General features: G+C 44.3%; 4 protein-coding genes across 7 annotated transcripts; 1 reads left to right on the top strand and 3 right to left on the bottom strand.

Moving 5' to 3' along the window:
• Positions 1-725: 725 nt before the first annotated feature.
• On the bottom strand, positions 726-4,132 carry LOC125767558 (uncharacterized). Its single transcript, XM_049434238.1, has 4 exons — positions 2,951-4,132; positions 2,663-2,873; positions 2,401-2,568; positions 726-1,472 (listed from the first exon to the last, which is right to left on the bottom strand). Exons 1-4 carry the CDS (start codon positions 3,646-3,648, stop codon positions 1,245-1,247), a joined length of 1,305 nt encoding a protein of 434 aa, XP_049290195.1. The 5' UTR covers positions 3,649-4,132; the 3' UTR covers positions 726-1,244.
• Positions 4,133-4,593: 461 nt separating this feature from the next.
• Positions 4,594-6,546, top strand: LOC125771397 (thyroglobulin-like). The gene is made up of 7 exons (XM_049441971.1): positions 4,594-4,857; positions 4,926-5,172; positions 5,237-5,378; positions 5,439-5,521; positions 5,589-5,786; positions 5,860-6,126; positions 6,189-6,546. Exons 1-7 carry the CDS (start codon positions 4,747-4,749, stop codon positions 6,398-6,400), a joined length of 1,260 nt encoding a protein of 419 aa, XP_049297928.1. The 5' UTR covers positions 4,594-4,746; the 3' UTR covers positions 6,401-6,546.
• Positions 6,547-6,662: 116 nt separating this feature from the next.
• Positions 6,663-10,292, bottom strand: LOC125771396 (protein I'm not dead yet-like). The gene is made up of 8 exons (XM_049441970.1): positions 9,051-10,292; positions 8,468-8,972; positions 8,335-8,399; positions 8,018-8,266; positions 7,735-7,941; positions 7,568-7,665; positions 7,183-7,463; positions 6,663-7,080 (listed from the first exon to the last, which is right to left on the bottom strand). Exons 1-8 carry the CDS (start codon positions 9,110-9,112, stop codon positions 6,805-6,807), a joined length of 1,743 nt encoding a protein of 580 aa, XP_049297927.1. The 5' UTR covers positions 9,113-10,292; the 3' UTR covers positions 6,663-6,804.
• Positions 10,293-11,889: 1,597 nt separating this feature from the next.
• Positions 11,890-23,132, bottom strand: LOC125771395 (protein I'm not dead yet-like). Of its 4 annotated transcripts, none has more exons than XM_049441969.1 (9): positions 22,875-23,132; positions 15,640-15,722; positions 15,063-15,576; positions 14,900-14,982; positions 14,578-14,826; positions 14,277-14,483; positions 14,105-14,202; positions 13,212-13,492; positions 11,890-13,138 (listed from the first exon to the last, which is right to left on the bottom strand). In XM_049441969.1, the coding sequence occupies exons 2-9, from the start codon at positions 15,687-15,689 to the stop codon at positions 12,857-12,859; spliced, it is 1,764 nt and encodes a 587-aa protein (XP_049297926.1). In that variant the 5' UTR covers positions 15,690-15,722; positions 22,875-23,132; the 3' UTR covers positions 11,890-12,856. The 4 variants fall into 4 exon arrangements, with proteins under 4 accessions (XP_049297926.1, XP_049297924.1, XP_049297923.1 ...); XM_049441967.1 differs by having other exon boundaries at positions 15,640-15,725; XM_049441966.1 differs by lacking the exon at positions 22,875-23,132 and adding an exon at positions 21,721-21,893.
• Positions 23,133-24,065: the final 933 nt, after the last annotated feature.

Consider the following 24,065-nt stretch of genomic DNA (forward strand, 5'->3'; position numbering starts at 1 on the left):
CCATTATGACTTCCCGAAGTTTACAGTAGTAAACATATCGTCTGCTGGAATAGGCAGAGAGAGAAAACACTCACAAAAACATAAATAAATAAACACAAGAAATATCAGCTAATTTTACCGTCCAAACGCAAACGGACAAAACACGAATCAAACAAGCATCGAACATAATCAGCACAGAAGTAAAAGTGTCCTCATTTTCCTAGCTCGCCCCGAATCGAAATGGGTCACATCAGTGTGCACGAGCGCCAACGGCTCAGTGTGGAACGGTCATTTGAAAATCTTGCACCTCCGCCACCTTAGCCGCCAGCCTTCCCCCTTCTTGCGGGACCCCACGCGCATTGCAATCGATGCGTTTTCGTGCGCCTAGCAATGGCGCACCAATGCAAACGCAAACATGTGCACTTTTCCAACATGGCGGTTGGGCCGCCTGGTGGGTTGTGTGCGTTCGTTTCAAACAGTAGGGTGAGAGGAAGAAGCAAAAAAAAACAACACCCGAACCGGTTGCAACCAAGTTTGCAACACAAACACCATCACAATAGGAAAAAAAGAGAATGACGATGGGGAAATGCAGTTTTGCACCCGGGTTTGAGACAAAGCCGAACTGAGCCGTGATCTCATGTGCAAAAACAAAACGAAAAAATGCCGCCCGTTCCAAGAATGTGCAACAAAGACGAAATGGTTAGAAAGGTTGATAGGGTGGAAAGGGGGGGGGGGTGGCTTTGCGAGGGATCGAAAGAGGATTCAACAACAGACGAAAATAAGAGGAGAAAAAATAAACCATCCTCGCCCCGACATTGATCGGATAGCATAAAACATTTTTGTATGTTGCAGTCGTTGCCTTTATTGGCCATTTTCCTGGAATACTCACGATCGAGTACTTCGCTGCATATGCAACAGATTCGGTGCATTGATTCGATACAGGAAGAACACATGTCCGCTTCTCTACCTCGGCAGGCGTCTTACCCTGCTTCACAAAAGCCAACACTCTTTGTCCGTTCGGTTCTTGCACTCCCGCATTGGAATGCATCGTGCAGCAACACTAAGCCGTCTCCGTGCGAATTGTCGTTCCGGTCGTGGAATGACTAATCGACAGACTCTCCTCTCTCCATTCTTTGCAGTGCAAATTCTACGATGACCGATTAAAAGGATTGCATTTGAAGTATGGGTGGTTTGTACGAAAACTATGGTGAATATTTTATTATCGATCTTTTAATCTACACGAACGGTTGAAAACTAAGAACACACTACTGCACTGACGGAGAAGATGCAGCCTCGTCTAGATGCCGTAAGTAATCTTTCTCAAAGTCATTTATCTGTCTGCACTGGTCCTGGTTGAACTGTTGCTTCTTCATCTGATCGACGCTCAGCAGTAGCTTCTTGTAGTCGGCCAACACCTCGGTGCGCTGCTTGCGGAGCTGTCTTATCTGCTTCTCGTAGGTGAGACGTTCCTGTCGAGCAGCATCACGTGTTTCCTGGAAATTGCATAAAAACATTGGCTTTGAAATATATGGTTATGAAACTTAAAGTATTCATCTTTTTGTATCTATAGTCATATAAAATGAATAGATTTTTATTTTAAAAGCATTCATTACTGTGTAGTAATGTTAATAACTTGTTCTAAATATCTATAAATAACTCATTGTTAAAAAAAATAATTTTCTCGTCTAACCCAATTTTTTGCTATTCGGCGTGACCGTAACGCTTCAATGGATGGTATTTTATTTAGTTTTAATTAAATTCTTCAAATTTTTAGCTCCCATTTTAGTAAAATTTATTCGTATCGACTAATTAAAAATCATTTGATTTGGTTTTTGATTTGATTTAATTTTAAAGTGACGTTCGTCGCTTGTTGCCGTGTGTGTCTTTCGTTTTCTTCATTTGTTATTCGTTTAATCTATTCTTTTAGCATGTTAGCCATATAAAATATTAACTACCGGTTTTAAATTAAGCTATATTGTTATGTACGTAATGTGGTGGGACGTGTCTGTTACCATTAAAAACAATTTTAAATTAAATGTAGTTGAGAAATTACAAATTAAGGAAATCCCTTCCGGGTTCTAATGGCTTTAAGGAATAATTTCTATAAAATTAACAATTGAACCAAAAAGGAAAAGAAATAATGAAATGATTCATTACTCCGAACCCATGTGGATTGTATTGAAAGCCCATAAAATATCAAACCTTCCATTTTCAACGCTTCGTTATTGATGTGTTTATCCACGCATCCGCACCGAACATCATCTTCAGCCAAATTCTCGAACAAATCATTCGAAGCACACAAATTTTGGGGGAGAGGAGAATTATTTTTTCCCACCTTTCTACACTACAGTCTAAAAAAACCCACTTATTACAGACATGCTCCAGAAGAAGCGCACGTCAACAAACGTAACACACCGGTACCTTTTCCGAATCATTCGCGATGCTCAGCTTGATGCGCAAACTTTCGACCTCCTCCTGTGTCTTAAACAGTCGCTTCTCCTGCGTCTGGTTCACGTTGGCCAGATTGCGTATCTCCGACCGTGCCCCAAACAGCTCCTTCGCCGACACATTCAGCTGGGCGTCCTTTTCCTGGAATACATCAATCATCGCGATCATCGCTGTAAATGCGCGGTACCTTGGTTCACCATCACCATCCGCCTCCGAAAGCCCCCCTTAGCATTACCTTTAGCATCTTGTCCAACTCCACGTTGCGCTCCTCGAACTTCTTGACCGTACGCTCGAGCGCACCGTTCTTCGTTAGCAGCTGTTCCTTCAACGCTTCGAGTTGCTTCAGGCGATCGAGTGCCAAATTTAGATCCTTGACATTCGCCTCGTTCTGTTTCTGGCTCGTTTCCAGCTCGGTCTGTAGGATAGCCACTTTGGATTTGAGAAATCTACACAAAACCCACAAACAAATGATCAACGTCACGTTCATTCGTACACCGTTCGATCCGCTTCTTTTGTCACCTACTTGATCAATCCCTCCGAGCTGATGTTCTTCTTCTCGAGCACCTTCGGTACGACGTCGGCCATGTTTTTGCTGAGATTGCGTGCCGTTGCTGCCGATGTCACCGATTTGCTAGCGATCAACATTCCGCCACCTCCCGGTGTACCGTGGGTCCCACCCATCATACCCCGCTGCCCATTGCTTACCTTGCGTTCCACCGAAACGGTCGTGACCTTCACCAGCTGCAGCTGTTGGTTGGTGTTGTTCGCTCTCGTATGCTCTTCCTGTATAGCATCACACCGTATCTCGGTGAGGGTCGTCAACGTGGAGGCCGGTTCATCGTGTTCGCGCTGCTGTTCCCGGCCACCGTGCGTGTCCTTCTCACCGTCGCGGACCACCGCAAAGATAACAGCCGACGAACGGTCATCACTTTCCGCCTCCTCATCCGACCCAGTTCCTGTTCCGGTTCCGCCACCCACGGTCGTACCACTTTCCTTATCCGTCGTATCGATCGATGCACCGAGCTCCGATGAGGACGATTCATCACCCGGTGGTCCGACGATCGGTACATTGTTCAGCTTCTTCATACCGTGGCGCAAACGGCGCTTCGTTGTCATCCAGCTGACGTTCTCGTTCAGCTCGAACAGACCCCGTGACTTGGCATTTATTTCTTCGTTCAGACGGAACAGAACGCGTTCGCGCTCGAGTAGTACCGGATCCATTGCTTCTTCACACGCGAATAGCGGCACCGAAATCTATTTCTTTATAGTGGCGTGAACGGCATAAGCGAAAACAAAAAAAAAGTACAATGTCCGAGTAGAACTTTTCTGTCACCCTTTTGCAGCTTCTGGACCACAAAAAACAAAGCAACAACAAAATAAAAAAAAACCTTCCAAAGCAGTGAAGCGTACACTAGATTTCCCCACGTTGCGTTTTATTGTTCCCGGCTTCACTAACAGCGTCTTTGATTTTCCGTTCTGACGCGTTTCGTTGCAAGTTGTGCCGGTGAGTGCACGCCAACTACGAAAAATCGTTGCTCGAAAGCGTCGCCCGCATCGATGGCGGCAAGCGTTACGTTGACAACCGACCGGAAAGCCGGTGGTTGCTTGGTTGCGTATCGATGGAGCATACTGTCTCGGTGCCACCGTCAACAAATCCATTGTTTATGCACGCCAAACAGTACCGGCGACCTGTTGATGGTTTTTTTGGTGGGATTGACGTACCCGGCATAGGGTACACCGTTGCGTGCCGAGGGTTTGTTGACGTTCGGAACATATTCGGAATGCCAATTGAGGTGATATGTTCCGAAAATTGCTTACCATAGGACGCGCGTTCCAGTTTACGAGGGTAGGGGCGAACTGGTAATGGGGAAGAGTTTCGCCCAAGGGAACTCGCTGCGGTGAGTCATTTGAAGAGGAGGAAATGTTGTACAATTTGATACATTCTTTTCTAATTTATTCGAATGTTTCATTTTATTTTTTACACGAATTGTAATTAAACATTACTGCACACAATGTGTTGAAAATCTTATGAGACATAATACATACATACAAGAATTGAGTATAATATAAGTTACACACTAAAGACACTCGTATTTGTGACGCAAAGCAAAAGCAATGTCGACTTTCAACTCGAGCGCTTTATTTCCCTTCGAATAGCCTTATCAATTTGTTATCTTTTACACACGCTCTCACCGCTGATTGCACCGCCAATATAACCTCACCCTCAGAAAACGGTGTGATTTATTGTGTCTTATGTGTCAGTTCAAACGACAAGACAGATCGGTGAAAGTGACCATCGATTGAGGTCTAGCTGTAAAAATGTGGCGATTATCCAACACGATCATTTTGATGTTGACGGCGATCGTTTCGCTAACAAAATCACAACTTGAGTTGGCAAAGAATTACGTCTGTACGGAAGATTTCTGTGATGTGAGTACACGGTCACGTCACACCTTTACGTCAGTAAGTTTATCTATTTCTCTCCATTGCTGCTTTAGAACTATCGCGAAAGCAATGAGTGTGATACACTGAAAACAGCCTGTAGGGCACAGAATGCGACGCACAATGGAATCATCTTTCCGTCTGCAACGCCCTGCTCCTGCTGCAAGACTTGTGTGGAGAATTTGATGCCCGGCGATGATTGTTCGGTGGGTGGTTTGGGCTATCCGGTACCGGCTGGGATCTGTGGTCCAGGGTTGTACTGCAAGGTGGCGGAAGGTGATGAACATCCTACCTGTCAACCGAGTAAGTATGGTGCTTGTGGCATGATAAAAACCTCCCAAAAGTTCTAATGACATCCTTCGAGTAGTGTTGGAATCGAGCAAGTGTTATACCGCCCAGAAGAAGTTTGACGACGAACGACAGGAAGGTCTTATTGGACATCTGATGCAGCGACCAGAGTGTGATGGCGATGGAAACTTTCTTCCCGTTCGGTGTATTCCAGGACAGACGTAAGACATTGGAGATACTTACAGAAATTAGTATTACTAATGCAATTTCTTATCTTTAAGATGTTACTGCATTGATGAGGATGGAAAAAGAATCTTCGGAGAAGCTGTCCATACTGCCAGTATTCAAATTTCAATGCGATGTGGTAAGATCCTAAAGCGTTTAGACTTCTTCAACCGAAAGTGTCTAATAGTTCTTCACCCTGCCCACAGAGTGCTCCCGTCTGGCGGCAAAGGCACGCACCCTGCTCAACTCTCAGTATCCAGTGCTGACGTCACGCTGTGACTCGAAAGGCTCTTTCGATCAACTGCAGTGCGTGGACGATATGTGTGTCTGCGTGGACATGCACACCGGTCGTCCAACTTCTGACCTTCGAAACGTTACCCGTGGCCTTTCGATTCTTCCGTGCTGTAAGTTTTCCAAGCGCACCAATGCATGTCTGCATAATAACGAATTCTTCTCCGCCTGGTTCGGTTCACCCAGTTGATAAAAGGCTGCACGAAAACACAACCTACCTGAGGGACTGCGAAAATGTCAAGATTGCACAAATTTACGACATCAGTGAGTATGCCACGGAAGAGTACAACGTGCTCGAGTTCGATCGTGACATCTGTCAACCGGATGGGTATTACGATCGCATGCAGTTACACCCGACCGGCGGGTACATGTACTGTTCCGACAAGGACGGTGCTCCGATCGATGACTACCGGGCACCGCTAAGTTCACGGCTAGCCGCGACCATGAACTGTAGTAAGTTTTGTGACAGTGAAGCGACGAACCCAACGAATAACGCATTCGATCACCTTTTGCAGAGTGTGCCAGGGCGAGGAAGTTGCTGATCGATAGCAAAAGTCTAGAAATCCCGGAGTGCTGCCCAAATGGGAACTATAAACGGTTGGCGTGTCGACGGGGTGAGTGCTACTGTGTGGACGAGGATGGCGGTCAGGTTGGTATTGAGCGACCGGAAAAGGACAAACAGAAGCTACCGTGCTATAACGAGGGAGATTATTGCCCGTTGGCTTGAATTGAGGAACTTTGCGTTCGATGCAACGTGGTTTGTTGCATTTTAATGAACGATCCGTGTGCAAAGTGACATCAGTTTCACGATGACACGTGTCTGATTGGAACGTACCTGGAGCTGGTCAATAAATAAGTTTAAGCAACCAAGTAGCAACGAAGTAGCAACTGTTGGCGCATGGTTTGTTGTTGAAACTATTCGCAAATACTCATTTGCATGACAAACTGACCTTGAAATTCTCCACAAAAACGTGAACCGCATCTGCTGCTTACTTTACAACATGCTTTTTAAAAATACGTTTATTACACTCTAGACACTTATTAATGGAATGGCACGTACAACAAACATAAAAAAATATAATCTTAAAATACAAAATTCTTGTCCTGAGTAAAGACGGCAACAGCTGTGCATTACAGTGCCGTCTCGTTTAAGGGTTTTGCCCAGTCCGGGAATGTCGCTAGCTCCGGATAGATAATGCTACCCCACGTCGGAAAGCTGGCCCAGCTGACCAGCAGCGTAAAGATGGACGGCCCAATACCGGCGACGGCCATATCCTTGATGCGAATGTTGCCCACCCCAGCAACGATCGCGTTCGGCGGTGTACCGACCGGCAGGTGGAACGAAAAGCTGCATACCATCGCCACCGGAAACATGAGATACAGGGGATGAATTTCAATCGCGATCGCCTATAGTAAAGACACCCAACAAACAGAAACAAATTCCATTTAGCGGTGGAATTACGGAAAAATTTATGCACGAAAATGGAATGGGAAAACCATGACTCTTACCACTTCCGCTAGCACCGGTAACAGCACATTACAGATGGCCACGTTCGAGGTAAATTCGGTAAGAAATTCACCAACAACGCACAGCACGAACAGTAGCAGCAGCGGTGGTAAAACCTTCAGCCCCGCCAACGATTGTCCCAGCAAGGTCGACATACCGGAAGTCCGGCCACCTTCAGCCAGGGCGAACCCACCGCCGAGAAGGAACAGCAAACTCCAGGGTGTTTTTTGGTTAATAAATCGCCACGTTATAAGACCCGGTGAGGCACGTTTTGGTAGTCGCCCTTTTAAAACACACGCACAACGACCAGGGTTTGTCAATCGATACATAAAGCTTGCGAAGCTTTTAGCAAACTGAAAGCTTGCACACAACTTGCACACAACTTACCGTCACTTTTATGGAAGAATGACAGACAGTTCCAGTCGGCCGGTACAATGAACATCATGATCACGACGAAAATGGCGGGAGTTGCGTCTTTGATTTTGCTGGAAAACACCACGTGGTGTTAGACTTTTTCGGAAGGCAAACGTGATTTACGATGTTCCGCTACTTACGAGTTCGGTATGAGATCGGCCCATCCCTTCATGAAGCCTGGTTCACGGGTGAAGTACAGTACGACGGAAAGGACGAAGAAAAATGCCACCGAGATTTCGTGCGAGCTCATCGGTCCTAGTTCCCGGTAACGATGTTCGATCACACGCTTTGCAACGGCTTCACCTTCCGGTCCAATGTTGGCAGCACGCGCATCCTCACTGTCGGGTCTGTTATGGGAGATAAGAATTGGGAACGTTATCACACCGTGACGATCGTTCAGAAATGTGCAATTATTCGCTTTACCTAAACATGCCCATAAAGAGCCACTGTAGCCAAATCCAGGTCAGGAAAGTGAATATCAGCATACCGGGTACGTTGTAGAACATAAAGGAAGGAAAATCGATGGTTGGTGCATCGGGGAACCGGCTCTCGTAAATACCCTTTAGGGTGAGATTCACACCAGAACCTACGATCGTACCGACACCGCCGCATGTCGCCGCATAGGCCGTCCCGATGTAATAGCACAACGTTACCTTAGTAGGTCGGGGAAGTCTAAAATCAAAACCAATTTAATCCCCGTTCACCTTGGCACTCTAGTACGATTGGATCACATCACTTACTCTTCATCTTCATTCGAAGGACCGTCGACGGATTTTGGCTTTTCATTGATCTGGCAGAGTCCTTGCTATTTCGGAAGGTTAAGCGATTAATGAACCATTTAGTTGACTAGTATTAAGATCTTCCTATACTCACCGCTTCTAACTCTTCCAGCACAGCCTGTACGATCGGGCACATCATAGCTACGGTGGCCGTATTAGAAATCCACATCGACACGAACATCGTCACCACGGTAAGCCCGAAAGTAAGCCTCCGCTGACTACACCCGATCACGGAGATCACCTTCAAGGCAACGCGCTTATGAAGATTACAGTACTCCACCGCCAGTGCCATCACAATGCCTCCAATGAACATCAGCATCGTGTCCTTCATGTACATCATGCACGTCCTGTTCGTGTCCAGGATGCCCATCATTGGGAACAGCACGATCGGTAGCATAGAAGTGATCGGAAGTGGCAAAGCTTCAGTGATCCAAAACACACCCATCACCATCACGATGTACATACACCGGAATGGTGGTGAAGTGTCGACTATGAACACAGTTCCTGCTAGACAGGGCACCAGGAGTACCAGCAGTGTTTTCCAATAAACTCCCATAAACAACCACATCCGACGTCCACATCCTTCCGGCACCTGTGTCCTGTAAGAAAGCACCATTTTTATCTCGCACACGCATATACACGAACTTGTAATTAATTTTTCGGCTCTTCGAACTTACAGCGTAGAATCCAGCTGCAGTGTCAGCTGTTCCTTTTTAACCACCATCGTTTCTGCTGCCATCACAAAACAAGTAACAAAAAAAAACTAGCACCGATCACTCACTTTATCATTCACCTTTCGCCGATGCTGTACAATTGTGTTCTATTTGAGTTTAAGTAAAAGCACCGGAGAAGATCACGAATTCATCCCCCTCCCAAACTGCACGTGTTTGTGATCTATGTGACAACGCCTTATTTAAAACTCCCGCCAGTAAAACTCCCGCCGTTCTACAACTGTGGATCCGAAGGTGAGCTGCGACTACGAATGCGGTTTTTATCACCGAAACGGACATTAAACCTTCCCCAAGCACCAAACACGCGACACGCGCAACACGCGTTCTCTGCGCGTAAGGGCGCACTATTCTTTACCGATTAACCCTAATGCGGTAACAACACCGGAACAGTGCGCGTAGATTGTTACACTATTTCTGGCACATTCGCTTCCTGCAAGTGTGATCGCAGTTAGCGTAGTTGATGCTTGACGATGTCGCTTCCTACCTTCCACAGGCACGACACAATCTAGGCAACCTTCGTTCGCAAAACGCAACGGTCTCCTTCGACCGCTGGAAGCTGAATGAATGGCCCGCGATCTAGTAATGCATCCTTTATGATTGATACCGTTGGCACGCGCGAGCGCTCGCGGTCGTCTCTGTCTGTTGCGTTTGCGGACCCGTGCGCAGAGAGCCTGTGATCGTTACGCTTAATTTCGTTCCATTCGCCAAACACGTACAGCTGTTCAAATTTCGAGCTAGCAGGTTGTACGAACAGTTACGTACATGCGAACTTCCATGTAACACATGTTACATTGTATTACTTTCAGATGAATTTATTTCGTGTCACTTGCTGTTGGGCTTGTAGCGCTAGGTTTTAATGTTCCATTATCTGCTATCAATAGCTAACGATCGTTCAGACGTTTTACAACGCACTAGATCATACTGGCGAGATGTGATGGCTCTCAAGGGCTGAATGGATTTGAACCAATTCTTATCTGCACGCAAACTTCAACAATCGGTATTGGCTGGACAGACCTAAACGACCTAAATTCGAAAACTATTATAAGGTTAAGTGCGTGTCAACGGTGGCATTCCAAGGGGAGGGAGAAAGAGATATTAGTACTTGGAGGTGATAAGAGATATTAAAATAGCATAATCAGGAATTCCGTACTAGAAAAGAGGAGGGGTCGAAACAAATTAATTTTCGAGTGGTGATTGCTTCAATAATTGATTCATTTATTGAATTCAATTTTATGACATTTACTTCCTTCTTAAATTTTATTTTAATAACTCCCTTAGGCAACTTTTCAAACCACCCTTAAGGATTAAGCTGATCTGTTTCATTGGAACAGATTCGTTCATTCGCCTGTCGATTATTTGGACGACAATTCATCGTCAATCGTCAACATGTGATGCAAGAAGCTACATCTTTATCACCAGCCCGTCCAGGTTCAATGGCATTCTATTTCAAGCGCCTTATCCTTGACCCAGCTATTAATTTTATTAGTTCGGTTACTTAACGGTGATCGTGTTTTTTTACGTTAGTTCCGTTCATCCATCCATCCGGGCCCAGATAATGCGTCGTTGATGACAAATCTGCGCACTGCAGGACATTGCAGCGGTCACTGAAGGCGATAGAAATAGCATTAATTCTGTTTTTTGTGGGAAAATTTTACAACAAACAACTACGACATCACCGAGTCAAATAAAGCTGTTTTTTGTTTCAAAGTCTGTTTATTTGAAAAAGGAAAACGCACGATCGGGAGAGCTTGGAGCGAGGATCACACGAGCACGTTGCAATCACCCAATCCAAAACACGGAAGCACGTTTACGGGCGGATGGCATTGGTTTACGGTCACGTAAACTTTACAAGGATGACCGTTTGGTGTGGTACACATTACCTTCAACCAATTTCGGTGAATGAACGCTTGACTACATTGTTTGAAATAGAACGCGCATTCTGTTCTAACTCCCTTCACTACGCGATTTTATTGAGAATAAAAATTGACTTATAAATTCAATTCACCGACAAAGTGCGTCAACGTTCACTTTATTAATTACAAAAACACAAACATCGAGAGAATGGTGTAATATTTCAAATGGAGATCATTACAACAAGCATTCGCTACACGCTTCTGAGATGAGAGGGGTATACCGGAAGCGGGCAAATCAAACAACAGAAATTATTTACTGCACTAGAATTGGAAATTTAATCGCCAATAGTTTAGAAAACAATCACCATTCACCGAACGTCACAGCGGTTCATATTGTTTTCCCCGGAGAGGTGTTGGAACTTACAAGCTTATTTACCAAAACACTGGCACGTACAATACTGCTCACCCCACTTATTTTGTTTATAAACGAAGAAAGATTCAATTTGTACCAGAATGATAGTGGTGATAGCGAGTGTCGATCGGGCGGATGTTATTAACGGCGGATGATTTAATGCGCTCGTGTGCAACACATTAGTGGTAATTTATTTTCCATTATTTTCCATACACTTCCATAATGCGTTTTTATTGTGATCTTTACCCTCCGATCGCCTGCCATTCAGCTTTCTGAGGAACAGGAGTGAAATGTGAGAGAATGCTTTGCTCACGGACAAGTCACTCAGTGATAAGAATGGCGAAAGCGATTATTGCTGATGAAATAATCTTCCCTTATTACCACATCAAGGGTTAAGCCATTGGATGTACTTACTTACTTACATGTACGATCGGGTCATTAACGCATCCTTGTACTGTCCGTTACAAAATCAATCACAAAACGATTCCATTTTCTCAATCAAAACATCTCACCACATCTCTTCGTTAACAATAATCATATATTTATTTATTATCTCTAATAATTTCTAGCCTTTCTAGTTGCGTTTTGCATAGTTTTTGTCGCTTTTTTATGCGTTTTGCGCCTATCGTTGTACAATGGACAAACAAAACAATAAACATAGCTCTCTAAATGTTCATCACACTAATGTCTTCTTCATCCAGGGAGTTGTGTGTGTGTGTGTGTATATGTGTGTTTGTGTATTTAGATAGAACAAAAAAATCTGTCCCATCTCAGTCACTATTTTACACTAAGTAGCTCATTATTCGCTCGTTTGCTGCTGCCCCCGGGGCCGGTTTCACATTCTGCGCACCGCATTTAACGTATGATCCTTGTTTGCTTGTTTCACACTGGAAGACTCGAACTTAAAAATGGATTCCCGGCCAGCGCAGCTGATTCGAATTGTTAATGCTTTTTCACTAGGCACTGTTCTAATTTTTTACCTCCTTTTTGTAAGTACCGATACACGGCAGAGCGGTAGATTGAAAAAAAAAATCTGTACAAAAAAATATATCTTGTTCCTTTCTCCTTTGTGTTCCATCTACAAGCACAAGTGTTAAGCCGCGTTAAGTTAAACTCCACTAGCCGAATGCTTTTATGAAACTGCACATTTTTTTTGCATCTCTGAATCATACACAGTTTTGGCAGTTAGTTTTCTATTTGTTTTCCAATAAATGCTTTTCCACGCTTTACACCATAATTCCTACACTTGACCAGCTTGGCTACTACTTTTGGCACACATGTTTTGGTACGTATTCTAACATAAAAAAATAACGCACGTACCAAAACCACAGGTATGTGAAGTCAATTGTTCGCTCCCTAACGGAAGATACAACACGCGAAGAAGTTTTTCATCTCCCACCCGGAGCTTTCTTGCCACATTCGTGGAGAGGATAAAAAGAAATCATTTCACACTAAACTATGTCACTGTTATCTGTTGCTTTCAAAAATTAATTAACCGTAGCATTCGCGATGACGGGCCGGGCCCAGTCGGGGAAAGATGCAAGCTCCGGGTAAACGACCGCACCCCACGTGGGGAAGCTGGCCCAGATAACGAGCAGCGTAAATATCGACGGTCCAATACCGGCCACAGCCATATCCTTGATCGCAATGTTGCCAACACCGGCGACGATCGCATTCGGCGGCGTTCCTACGGGCATGTGGAACGCAAAGCTGCAAGACATCGCTGCCGGGAACATTAGATACAGGGGGTGAATCTCGATCGCAATTGCCTAAAAAACAGACAAAAAATAGCAGAAGTTATTATTACTACTTTGCTACACTTTTGCTACCAGCCACACGTACCATTTCTGCTAGTACGGGTAAGATTACGTTGCAGATGGCCACATTCGAAGTGAACTCAGTCAGTGTTTGTGCCGTAAGACACACCACGAACAGCAACAGCAATGGTGGAAGTGTCTTTAATCCTGCCAACGATTGGCCAAGCAGTTCAGACATTCCAGACACGCGTCCACCTTCCGCCAGCGCGAACCCACCGCCGAGCAAGAAGATTAGACTCCACGGTACCTTCTGGTTGATGAACTTCCACGTGATCAGTCCGGGTGTTGCTTCGGTTGGGAGGCGTCCTATGGATAGTAAGAATTGTTGCGATTATTCGTTTATTTTCGTTAACTGTTCCAAGACGAATTGAACTACTCTGCACATGGCAGACATGAGACTGGGTATGGAGAATTAATCAGAATGGCAATTAGACATTATCCACAGTAAATTATTGCGCAATATCTTATTGGAGATCTAACTATCGATTAATAAAATTATGTTTTACATAACGGATTAAAGCTCTATCAAACTATCAAAAGTCAGTCTTAAATTCCTGATCTACAGATCTGAAATGTCCTCCTGTGTTACTTCAAGAACCCTAATTTAAGTTCTTCCTTATTGGTGTTTAGCTATTAAATTTTCCATAAGTAACATAGTCAACCATAACTGGAGCTCGTCAACGTTTGAAAGACGTCCCGAGTAACTACAAAGAGCTAGATTCAAATTTCCAACTTCTTCAAGTAAATCTGTTATACACTCAAAACTTCTTTGAGAACTCAATTTTCAGACAAAACAAAAGAACGGTAACCAGGCGTAGAGTTCACCATTTGGGGTCCTAAACGTAGTTTAGTGCTTTATCTACCTAGCTGTATAACAGTAGTATAACAGTTTTATAAAACTTTATGAGTTTACCGTACCTGGCTTACTGCGGCAGAACTTCAAACAGCGCCAGTTGGCGGGAATCATGAACAACACTATCACAATAAACATGGCCGGTGTCGCATCTTTGATCTTGCTAAAATTGTACAATAAATATCTCTTTATAAAATCTGGTTCCATCTGGAGTTGGAACTCCCAATTCACACTTACACACTGTCCAGCACATCCGCCCAACCGGTGATGAATCCGGGCTCACGGGTAAAGAACAGTATTACTGCAACGATGAACAGAAATGCAACACTCTTCTCATGCGACGTCATCGGTCCCAGCTCCTTGTACCGTGTCTCGATAACACGCTTTGCTACCGCTTCACCCTCCACACCAATATCCGCTGCCTTCGCTTCGGGACTGTTTGGTCTGTTTTTTTTTGCACGTGAAAGAAGAAAGGAGAATACATTTTCAAATAACCATCGGAGCAGGAAGTCACGTGCAAAAAAGTTGCATTCCTTACCTGAACATGCCCATGTACAGCCACTGCAGGTAAACCCAGGTGAGGAACGTGTACACCAGCATACCGGGAACGTTGTAAAACATAAACTTCGGAAAATCGATACCGGGTGCCGTCGGGAAGCGACTCTCGTAAATGCCCTTGAAGGTAAGATTCACACCGGAGCCCACGATCGTACCGCAGCCACCAAGGGTGGACGCATAAGCTGCACCGAGGAAATAGCAAAGGGTCGTTTTCGTTGGCCGAGGGGTACTGTAATGGTGTGCGAACAAGGGAATTAGTGCTGCAAACCATTTTGGACGAATGCCAACCGGTGATAGCTTACTCATCGTCGATCTTCTCCTTGCCAAGCATGCCTTCCTCTTCGCCCGTTTTCTTCCTGCGTTCGTACATCTGGCACAATCCTTGCTAGAATGCCAAAAGATCAAAGAGGAAACAGTTGAGTTTTAGCGTCCGTTTCCTGCCACAAACACTCACACATGACCTACCGATTCCAGCTCTTCCAGCACGGCCTGCATAATTGGGCACATCATGGCTACGGCGGCCGTGTTTGAGATCCACATCGACACGAACATCGTTACTACGGTGAGTCCGAAATTAAGCCGCCGCTGGCTACATCCGATCACGGAGATCACCTTCAAGGCGACACGCTTGTGCAGATTACAGTACTCCACTGCCAGCGCAATAATGATGCCACCGATGAACATTAGCATCGTTTCCTTCATGTACATCATACAGGTACGATCGGTTTCCAGCACACCGAGCACAGGGAACAGTACGATCGGGAGCATAGACGTAACGGGTAGGGGTAACGCTTCCGTTACCCAGTACAGTGACATGGTCAGCACAACAAACATACACCGATAGGCGGGCGAGGTATCGATCAGGAACACTAGCGAGGCAATCATCGGTGCTATGATGACCACCATCGATCGCCAGTACGCACCGATGTACTTCATCGTTCTCCGGCAGCAACCGACACGTGGTGCCGCTTCCGCTTCCCTGTAGAAACAAACCGAGAATTAATCAATCATCGATTGAGTTCAATTGGTTGCCCATACTTACATCGCTTCAGCCTCCTCCAAGTCCCGGTCCTTCTGGTTGCCTCTTGCCATCTTGTCTCCTCAACTGACCATATGACGGTGGCACTGCTGAAAGAAAGTGGAAAGTTAAAGGAGAGGAAAAAAAACATCGTTTAAAACAATGCCATTAATGCCGTGTTCTGGCGTCGGAATTATGGCCGGAATGCACTTTCTAATTGTGTGTGTGTGCGCGACCCTTTTACAAAAACCCTTTGGAGGACGATGGAGCGTTAGTGCGACCAATTATGGAAGAATTGTAGCACGAGCGTGAGACACGTTGCCTTGTATGATGGCATTCAGGGTTCTGCCAATGGCCCTGTTCATGACACGAAGGGTTTCGGTAATAGTCGTTGTATGCCAGGCCGTTGCCCTTTTAGAATTATGTATGTATGTGTGTGGTTATGTTGGGTTCTGTTGTTGTGCAGCATTCTGGTGGTTTTGAGGCGTATCAAATGCCCTCCAGAATACCCCAGAACTTGGAAACCCTGGTCGGAAAGGTTATCAGTGAAGCAAATTTACATTCTTGCCGCATTGCTGTTAGTTGCCAAGAGTGTTTCGTTCAGTTGCGTAAATGCTGTACCGGATTTTAGTATTGCAGTAGATGAGCCTACAGCAAAAACAAAAGGTTGTATTAAAGAATCTAACATGACTGCCGGTTGTATCTCCAACTCTCTACGTTATCCACTGATATTGCCGAGTGTTCGGGAGTCATATTTGTCGTTGACGACAACCATGTTTATTGCGCCATTCGCAAGTAATCGGTGATTCAGACAACTCTTGCCATCGGATGCAGCAGCCAGAACAAGTTCTACAGCATCACAACGCAATTTATTGTTTGTGGTGTACTTTGTACATCAGCTTTGCCGAGATCTTCGCGATCGCGGAAGTCTCTCTCGAACCATAAAAAAGTACGCCCCTCGACAAGCAATGGAACCATGCTGCATAAAAAAACAATGTCTGGAGTTATTTTGACGCATGAAACATCATAACATTTATTTGCTCTGACGATCGTTACGAGCGTGGAAGCAGTCTTACGTCGATAAGGGGGTCGTTTGTTATCATTTCGTTCGCGTTATGCGGAGATTTGAAATGTATCAACTACAACAAGGCAGCGCTTAAATCGCATTACTCGTTTGTGTTTGCATCACTATCGTTTTTAACGAGATTTCGATGAGAATATGCCATTCGAGTCGACACTGAACTTGACCGTAAGCACATCTGGGTGTTTCAGGACCGGTTTTCTCAGTTTAGCTCACTTCTGCAACAGTTGACAACACCTTCACCATTTGCTTATTTGCATGGGAATGAAATCAGCACGACCAGTCGCAATAATCCCGTTCTTCATTCATTCTTACGTGCAGGTGGGTTGAGATTTTTCGTGGAACAAGTTCTTGGAACTACCAGTCACTGGGGATGTTTTTAATTTCCGGTGTAGAAATCGAAAGTAAACGTAGTCTTTAGACTATCTTATCGTACGCTTATGTTGGGAACTTTGTTCCAGCAAAAACAAAATCAATGTGGTAGCTAAAAGTTCCCCAGATAAAGTCACAATTGAATGGAGCCATAAATATGCAGGCACTAGGCACAATACTTGAAGTTTGACCTATGGGCCAAGGTACTCTAATCACAACATTATTTACAAGATGCCAAACAACCGTAAAAAATATGTTACAAAAGGCGTTGCAGACGAGATGTAATGGCTTCCAAGACGTAAAATATCTTCGTCATCGCCGGTCCAGATGATAAGGCTTATCAGCACAACACAACATGGCGGACACCCCCCACGGGGTTGGTGCTGGAACGGAAACAATCACCTGAATGAAGCTGTAACTGTTATGCTGGAATTCGGTACAACATTTACATCATTGTGTTCAGACATTTCGTCAGCGACCTCCACAAGATGACATAAGGATTGTCCACAGTATAAATTACTTCCACACAAAGAGACGAGCGCAGTTGATCTGTGTAAATGTGTACCGGTTTATCAGTGTTGTTTGATGTGCCTTATCCTTTAACGCTGCGTAAGGTACGAAGATTAAGAAGCGCATTGATAAACCGTGAAATCCGCGATTATTTCAGCAACATTTAACTGAGATTAGCCCTGGAATTAGTATTAGTACGCCCGTACTTTCATTGTGGCGATAAGGAGCAGGTTAACTTATCTGAAGTATAGCTACCTAATCAATGCTTCGTATCACGAAGAAAAAAGACTGTTTTTGTACAGTTAAAAAACATTCTAAAAATAATAAATCAAAACCCCGCACCCTGGACATTGGCCTTCTCTAGCCGAGGTGCATCGATTGGTAAATATTTTGATCCACCACTTTACACCGCGCTGTCAACCCGGTCAGCCCGGTGTATGCCGATCGAATTTGAAATGATCCTCGCGCATTAAAGATTTCGCTTTACCCGTGAGACGCATTGTTGAATGTTTAGCGTACGATAATGCTCTAAAAATATTCATCCTTCCCATGACCATCAGGGCCAAGGCGAGAAGATCATTCGCCCCTTTCCCAGTTTGTGCGTCCCATATCTAACGGTTTGCTCCCCCCGGGGGCACTCTACCTCAGAACGATCGAGCCGAACACTGCAGCAACAAAAAAAAAGAAAAATCCGCAAATTGACGTCAATTTTAGTCCATCATCGTCCTGCTCGCAAACAAAAATCGATACCCCTTACGTGCTGTACCAAAGGTCAGCTGAACGTCTTACGCAACGGAATTCGTTTTTTCGACGCGGCTAACCGATTACCGGCCAAAGAGCGCGCACACGAAAGACAAAACACAATGCAAAAAAAACACAAGACAGTGTAAATTGGTTTGAAGTTTGGTCGTTTGTCAAAATTCTTCCCGACTAGCCAGGCTAGCCAAAAACCGGTAAAGACGGGATGCGTCCTTGCGCCGGCGGAACGTTGCAGTGAAGGACACATCTATATCCGCTCCCTGACACCTGACACGGTACGGCACGCTGCCGTACAGAAGCGTGTGTTGATCTAATTTTAGACCGAGAGCCGAGTCGAAAGTAGGGCTGAAATTTATCTCCCATTTTCCGGGAGACGAAACCACGCGGAAAAGCGTCGACGGAAGCGCCATGTATCATCCATTCCATTGCGCGAGTTTTGCGCGTCAATGATCACGTGTGAAGATGAACTTGATCTCGTACCATGCAATGTTGCGTCATCGAACAATACCGGTAAGATGATTTTTTTTGCTCTTGGTTCCCACCCACACAATTCATCTCACACCCATCATTTAGCCATGTTATCTTAAATGTTTGACAAAAGACAAACCCTCATTGCACAGTGCCATGTCCCAAACTGCCTTGTCGGAAAAAGAATTGATGTGTTAGTCATGACTTTGTCGCGAAACACACGAACAGAACAGCCACTGGATCTTTCGTTTGTTTGCGCATTATTTCCAGCTCGAGCTCACAGTTATGCGCATAAATCGAACGATCGTGACCGGGTGATTGAGCTACGTGATCGAGTGCATGTCTTTTCGGTCGCCATGTTTCGTCATTTTTGCAATGTTGCGTCTTTTCGCTTCATAAAGAAGGGACGAAATAACAGAAGACAGCAAATATGTTTTACCTTTTTTACCATTGCACGAATAAACGCCACCGAGCCGAGCTGATCGAAACATTCTCAGACAGTGGAATCCTGCATTCCAAGGACTGTAGATATAAGGAAGCAAATGTTGCCATTAAAACAGGTTTGTGGCCAACAGAACCAACAAAAAAAGCATGTTTCGGTAGACCCAAAATAAAGAAATATGTAAGTGAGTCTTTTTTCAGGGGTTGGTACTTTGGGGCAACTCTCTTATCATACGAATTTATGTTTATGTTTCGGCCGATAACGCAAGGTAAAATCCGAGAGAAAACGTGTTACTGCGTTATTTGAACAGGTGGACTCGATAGGGAAACATTCCCGTCTATTCGTTTTTTTTTTTGGTTCACTTAATTCGTCTCCCTCAAAGTTACGGCGATCGATACGCTCGAGATCTCTTTGAAGTACAGAATTACTTTTCAAGAATGTAATAATTCACACATAATTCAGTTTTAGTTTAATAAAAAAAAAAAACAAACATTCTCACTCTCACACACACCATCTTTCTACACGATCGTTCGGCGATCGTTTGCGATGCAACGTAACCCACTTAGTGTACGGTTGTCGATAGGAAAAGCAAACAAAATCCAGTTTGTTTATGGAGAAACAACCACACGAAGCGGAGAATATTGCCGGTGGATAAAGTGATAGCAATGTGCAGCAGATTCTCCGTACAAAAGATTGCTTTAATTGCAGTTTTGTTCCAACAATAATGTCAGTTTTATTACCGCATTTTGTTAAACTTTGACCAGATTTGTGCATGGAAGTGATACCCTCGACCCAAAAACGGAGGTCCACGAGTCAGGTTACATGAGAGCGCATTCGAGGCGATAAATCGATCGGTTTTAATTATCGACAGTGCGATACCCCTGCTCGTGACCGGGTCATCATCAGCCGAAACAGATGACGGTCAGTCCGGTGTTCCAACGTGCACGCAATAATGGTACCAAATCGAACAGGGTGACGGTTTGCTCTGATGGTAACGCTTACATAACGCCTAATAACGCTTGCGGGGTCATAGGAGCGATTGCTCCCCTTTAGAGAAGCAAAGAGTGTGAATGTGAACACACACGCAAAATATATATATTTTCCACTAGCAACTTGCGCATCAGCAACACACTCGGTACATTTTCGATGAACTTTCCATACACACAAACGCATACAACACAACCACATCGGTTCAAAAGATCAACAGGCCCGTCTGATTCCACTATCAAATTCTCGGACACTCAATTCCGACTTCACGCCACACTGATAAGCGAGTGTTGCGGTTCGCTGGGTTTTTTTTTGTTCGATCCATGTCCAGCCAAGAAAGGGGCAGCAAAAGTAGGTTTCGATCTTTGATTTCCAATCAGAGGGGGGCCATTTGAGGGAGTTCAACCACGGAACTTAACGTTTAGAAACGGGAACAAAACATGCACATGCAACATCAGTGTATTAAATTGCCCATTAAGTCACCCGCAACAAGGAAACAACATCGTGATCGCTTTAATCGGTTTTAATTGCGTCCCGACTTTTAATGGATGTTGCTTCACTGGAATGTTGCCCAGCAGTATCGTCATCGGTTGTTGCATTGTGATCTGGCTACAACACTGTCCAGAATGCACTCACGCAGCTGAGTTACAGCTGAGCTGGTCCATTTAAATCTTCTCTCCCGTTTGTAGCTCATCTGTCGTTGTTCTTGTCGGACGCGGCTGTTGCCATCCGTAGCATAACCCATCTGGTCAGATTCCTCCAAGAAAAAAATGATCTTACTTTCTATCCAATTTCTTCAACACACTCAACACCACCAAAAACCGCGCACGTAACGGGCATGTTGAGCATCTTGAAGATATTCTCCTGTTACACGCTTTATAAGATCCACATACCATTACCACCACCAGCATTTGGGGAGAAAAGCCGGACGGAGATATTTTTATCCTGCCTCATGGTGTAGCTATTTTTACCAAAAACCCTCACGCATATTCTGGTACTCCTTCACAACTTTATCATCGTTCCTAAACGATCTAAACTCTCAGAATTGCGCCGAACACTCATACGCACACGGAAAAGACCCACCCACACGGATTTGTTTCTGATAGAGGGGGCCAGATGCCTCATCTGCATCACAGACGATCACGTTTTGTGAGCTAACTTTTTATGATGACTCTGTCATAATGTACTCGTATTACGGGCACCATGCATCCATGCTCTTTCAGAGACATATCCAGCATACTTCACAAACATAGATCTTCCACACTTTTTTTCTACAAACATAGCGGTTAGTAAGAAACGAAGAAAAAACATATGTGCGAGCTATGTAAATTCCAACATCCGTCCAACGCTCGGTACAAACTGAAACCGGCCGTACAAGTTTCCATGCCAGACAAACGCCATAATAACATAGTTCTTCCCGAACTCCCTGAGGAGTTCTTGAGGGTATTTCGTTTTCTCACTCTCTCCATATCTGTTTTCGCTGTACCTTCTTTCCACCTCGTCCGGTGCAATTGCACACAGGTCGAACTGCAACCGTAGCACTTATTTCCAACACGTTGAACCGTTGCGCGCGGCTGCACAACGGAAAACACACAACACGCGCGACCGCCCCGGCGATGCGTTCGAATCGGAATGAGCGCTCGAACCGGTCTGCGCGCCGTTCTAGGTGCCGATAGCGTGGAGCGAACGAAGGATGGCGTCAGACAAGCGTCCTATAGCGCGTGCTATTAGATGGAACTGAAAATGGTAATCGTAACATAGGTTTGGTATAGGAGAGAATCAGTTTTAGACAGTTATGTTCTTGAAATATAAATAAGGAAAAAGGATCATCAATTGATAAGAAATATAAGATCACGAGCTGTTGCTTTCTGAGTGAGTTTCTTTCACTCCCTCATAACTCTCATTCTAAAATTTTGAAAAATGATCTTTAAAAATTCAAATTTGATCTCTTGGAACCACTCCGGACACTCTCACGAGCTCTGAGTCGCTTATAGCTCGCGCTCATGGCTCACTCTAACTTCTTCCACAAATCTTTTCTTTGAGATACCCTGCCTTATGCTGCTTATCCTACGCCGGTTATATGGGCAGTCTGTGTATGGGATTTCTTCACTATGGTTCAGCGACGGAAAAAAAGTTCCAGATGGAAGTAATGGAATTTGCGAGGAACTTGCTCATTAAATAGCAATTACTATGCTTGGATGGAATAAATTGTCTTTCGACTAATTTTGCAAGCATTGGTGCTATTTTGTGAAGAAGCTGAACCGATCAATTGCATATAAATTATTATGAATTAGTGTAAATTTTCATAGAAATGTTGATAGAAGATAAACACTGATAAAATATTAAATCAATCAACTTTCAGCGTAATTTCCATGAAGAAGAATTGCTATTTATTTTCTTTGTTAACGTTTGCTTCTTCGCCATGAAATATTTTAATATTTAAAAAATATATTTTCCCACAATATTGCTAAGAGTATCATATAAGCAACATTACACAACATTATTTGAAAACAAAATAACATTGTGAAATATTTACCACAGAATGATGAATGTAATTTATTACATCATTTACACCCACGAGACTGCAGCTTTTTACTAATATTTAATTCAAAAAGATGTTGTAATAAATGTTCCACTTACCTTGTAATATATCATAAAACGTAAGTCGTAAGTACTATTTGTTGCTTCTGCCTTAATCTCCCGCAAACATGAGCAATTTACCAATCGCGCGTCCCACCGGAGTTTTTAATTCTTTCGAACTGCAATGCAATGCTGATGGTAATCAAACCGGCGTCCACAGAGTAGCATTCGTCCTCTGTTAACGGTTTCTCACTTCAATTACAGCCAGGTAATACGATACACTTTCCCGTTTTGAAAATGGTCAGCATTTACGAACCAATACACTCGAGTGTTGGGTTAAAACTGACCCAATCGTTCTAGGTTTCGGGTGCTGCTGGTGACGGCCAGCGAAACGGAACCAGAAGACCGATGCCGCGAGGGCGCTTCAGCTCAGATCGTCCGGTCCTGCTGTATGCACCGGCATACTATCTACCACCCGACGAAAACACTGTTGCATGCAGCGCTAATGATAATTCCATACATTTCACATGTTGGGACGACCTTCTGGGTACGGGTGGTTTGGTTCGCTTCCCTCGTTACTTCCCTGCAGCAAACGGGCCTATGTTTTTATGAGGTTCTGTTATGCGCTGCTAGTCAGAGGATGAATAATGGTACAACCCCTCCCGAATGGTGGAAAGCTTTCTGTAGCCCGCATTTGATTGATAGGGAGCACCTCATCAGCGTTTCCCAATGGTTAAGGAGAGAACTGCTCACTGCTATTCGGTGGTGTATGAAGCATAGGCTTCATTTTCCCCTTTGAGTTGTGCGGTGTCAGCGTTATCAGTGAGTAGCATCAAAAGAAGGAATAAAGAAAATGGATAAAATAATCCCTAATAAAAACTTCCTTTCACACATTCGTAAATATTGATTGATTCATTGTGTCAGGTGAACTTGGGCGATTCCTATTCCATTATCCCCTTCTCTCTCTCTCTTCATAAGGCATATAATTTGTTTTTTTTTCTTCTATTTATAAAACTTTTCGGGCATACCGTTAAATCTATGCGTTAGTGTCCTGTATGGAAACGATCTTCCACCTCGACCACCATTGCGTGACACGTGGATGTCCTAAATTATTAACTTCCTATCCAGGGTGGCATGAAAATAATTACGAATGTCTTTTCGATCGATTTTTGTTGCCCGGTACGGTGAATGCGACGGAAGCATTTGGAACGTTCCCAGAGACCTTTTTTTTCATTCAACCGGCTGGTAAGA

The sequence above is a fragment of the Anopheles funestus genome, chromosome 3RL (assembly GCF_943734845.2).
Source record: "Anopheles funestus chromosome 3RL, idAnoFuneDA-416_04, whole genome shotgun sequence".
In the NCBI taxonomy this organism is placed as follows: Eukaryota; Metazoa; Arthropoda; class Insecta; order Diptera; family Culicidae; genus Anopheles; species Anopheles funestus.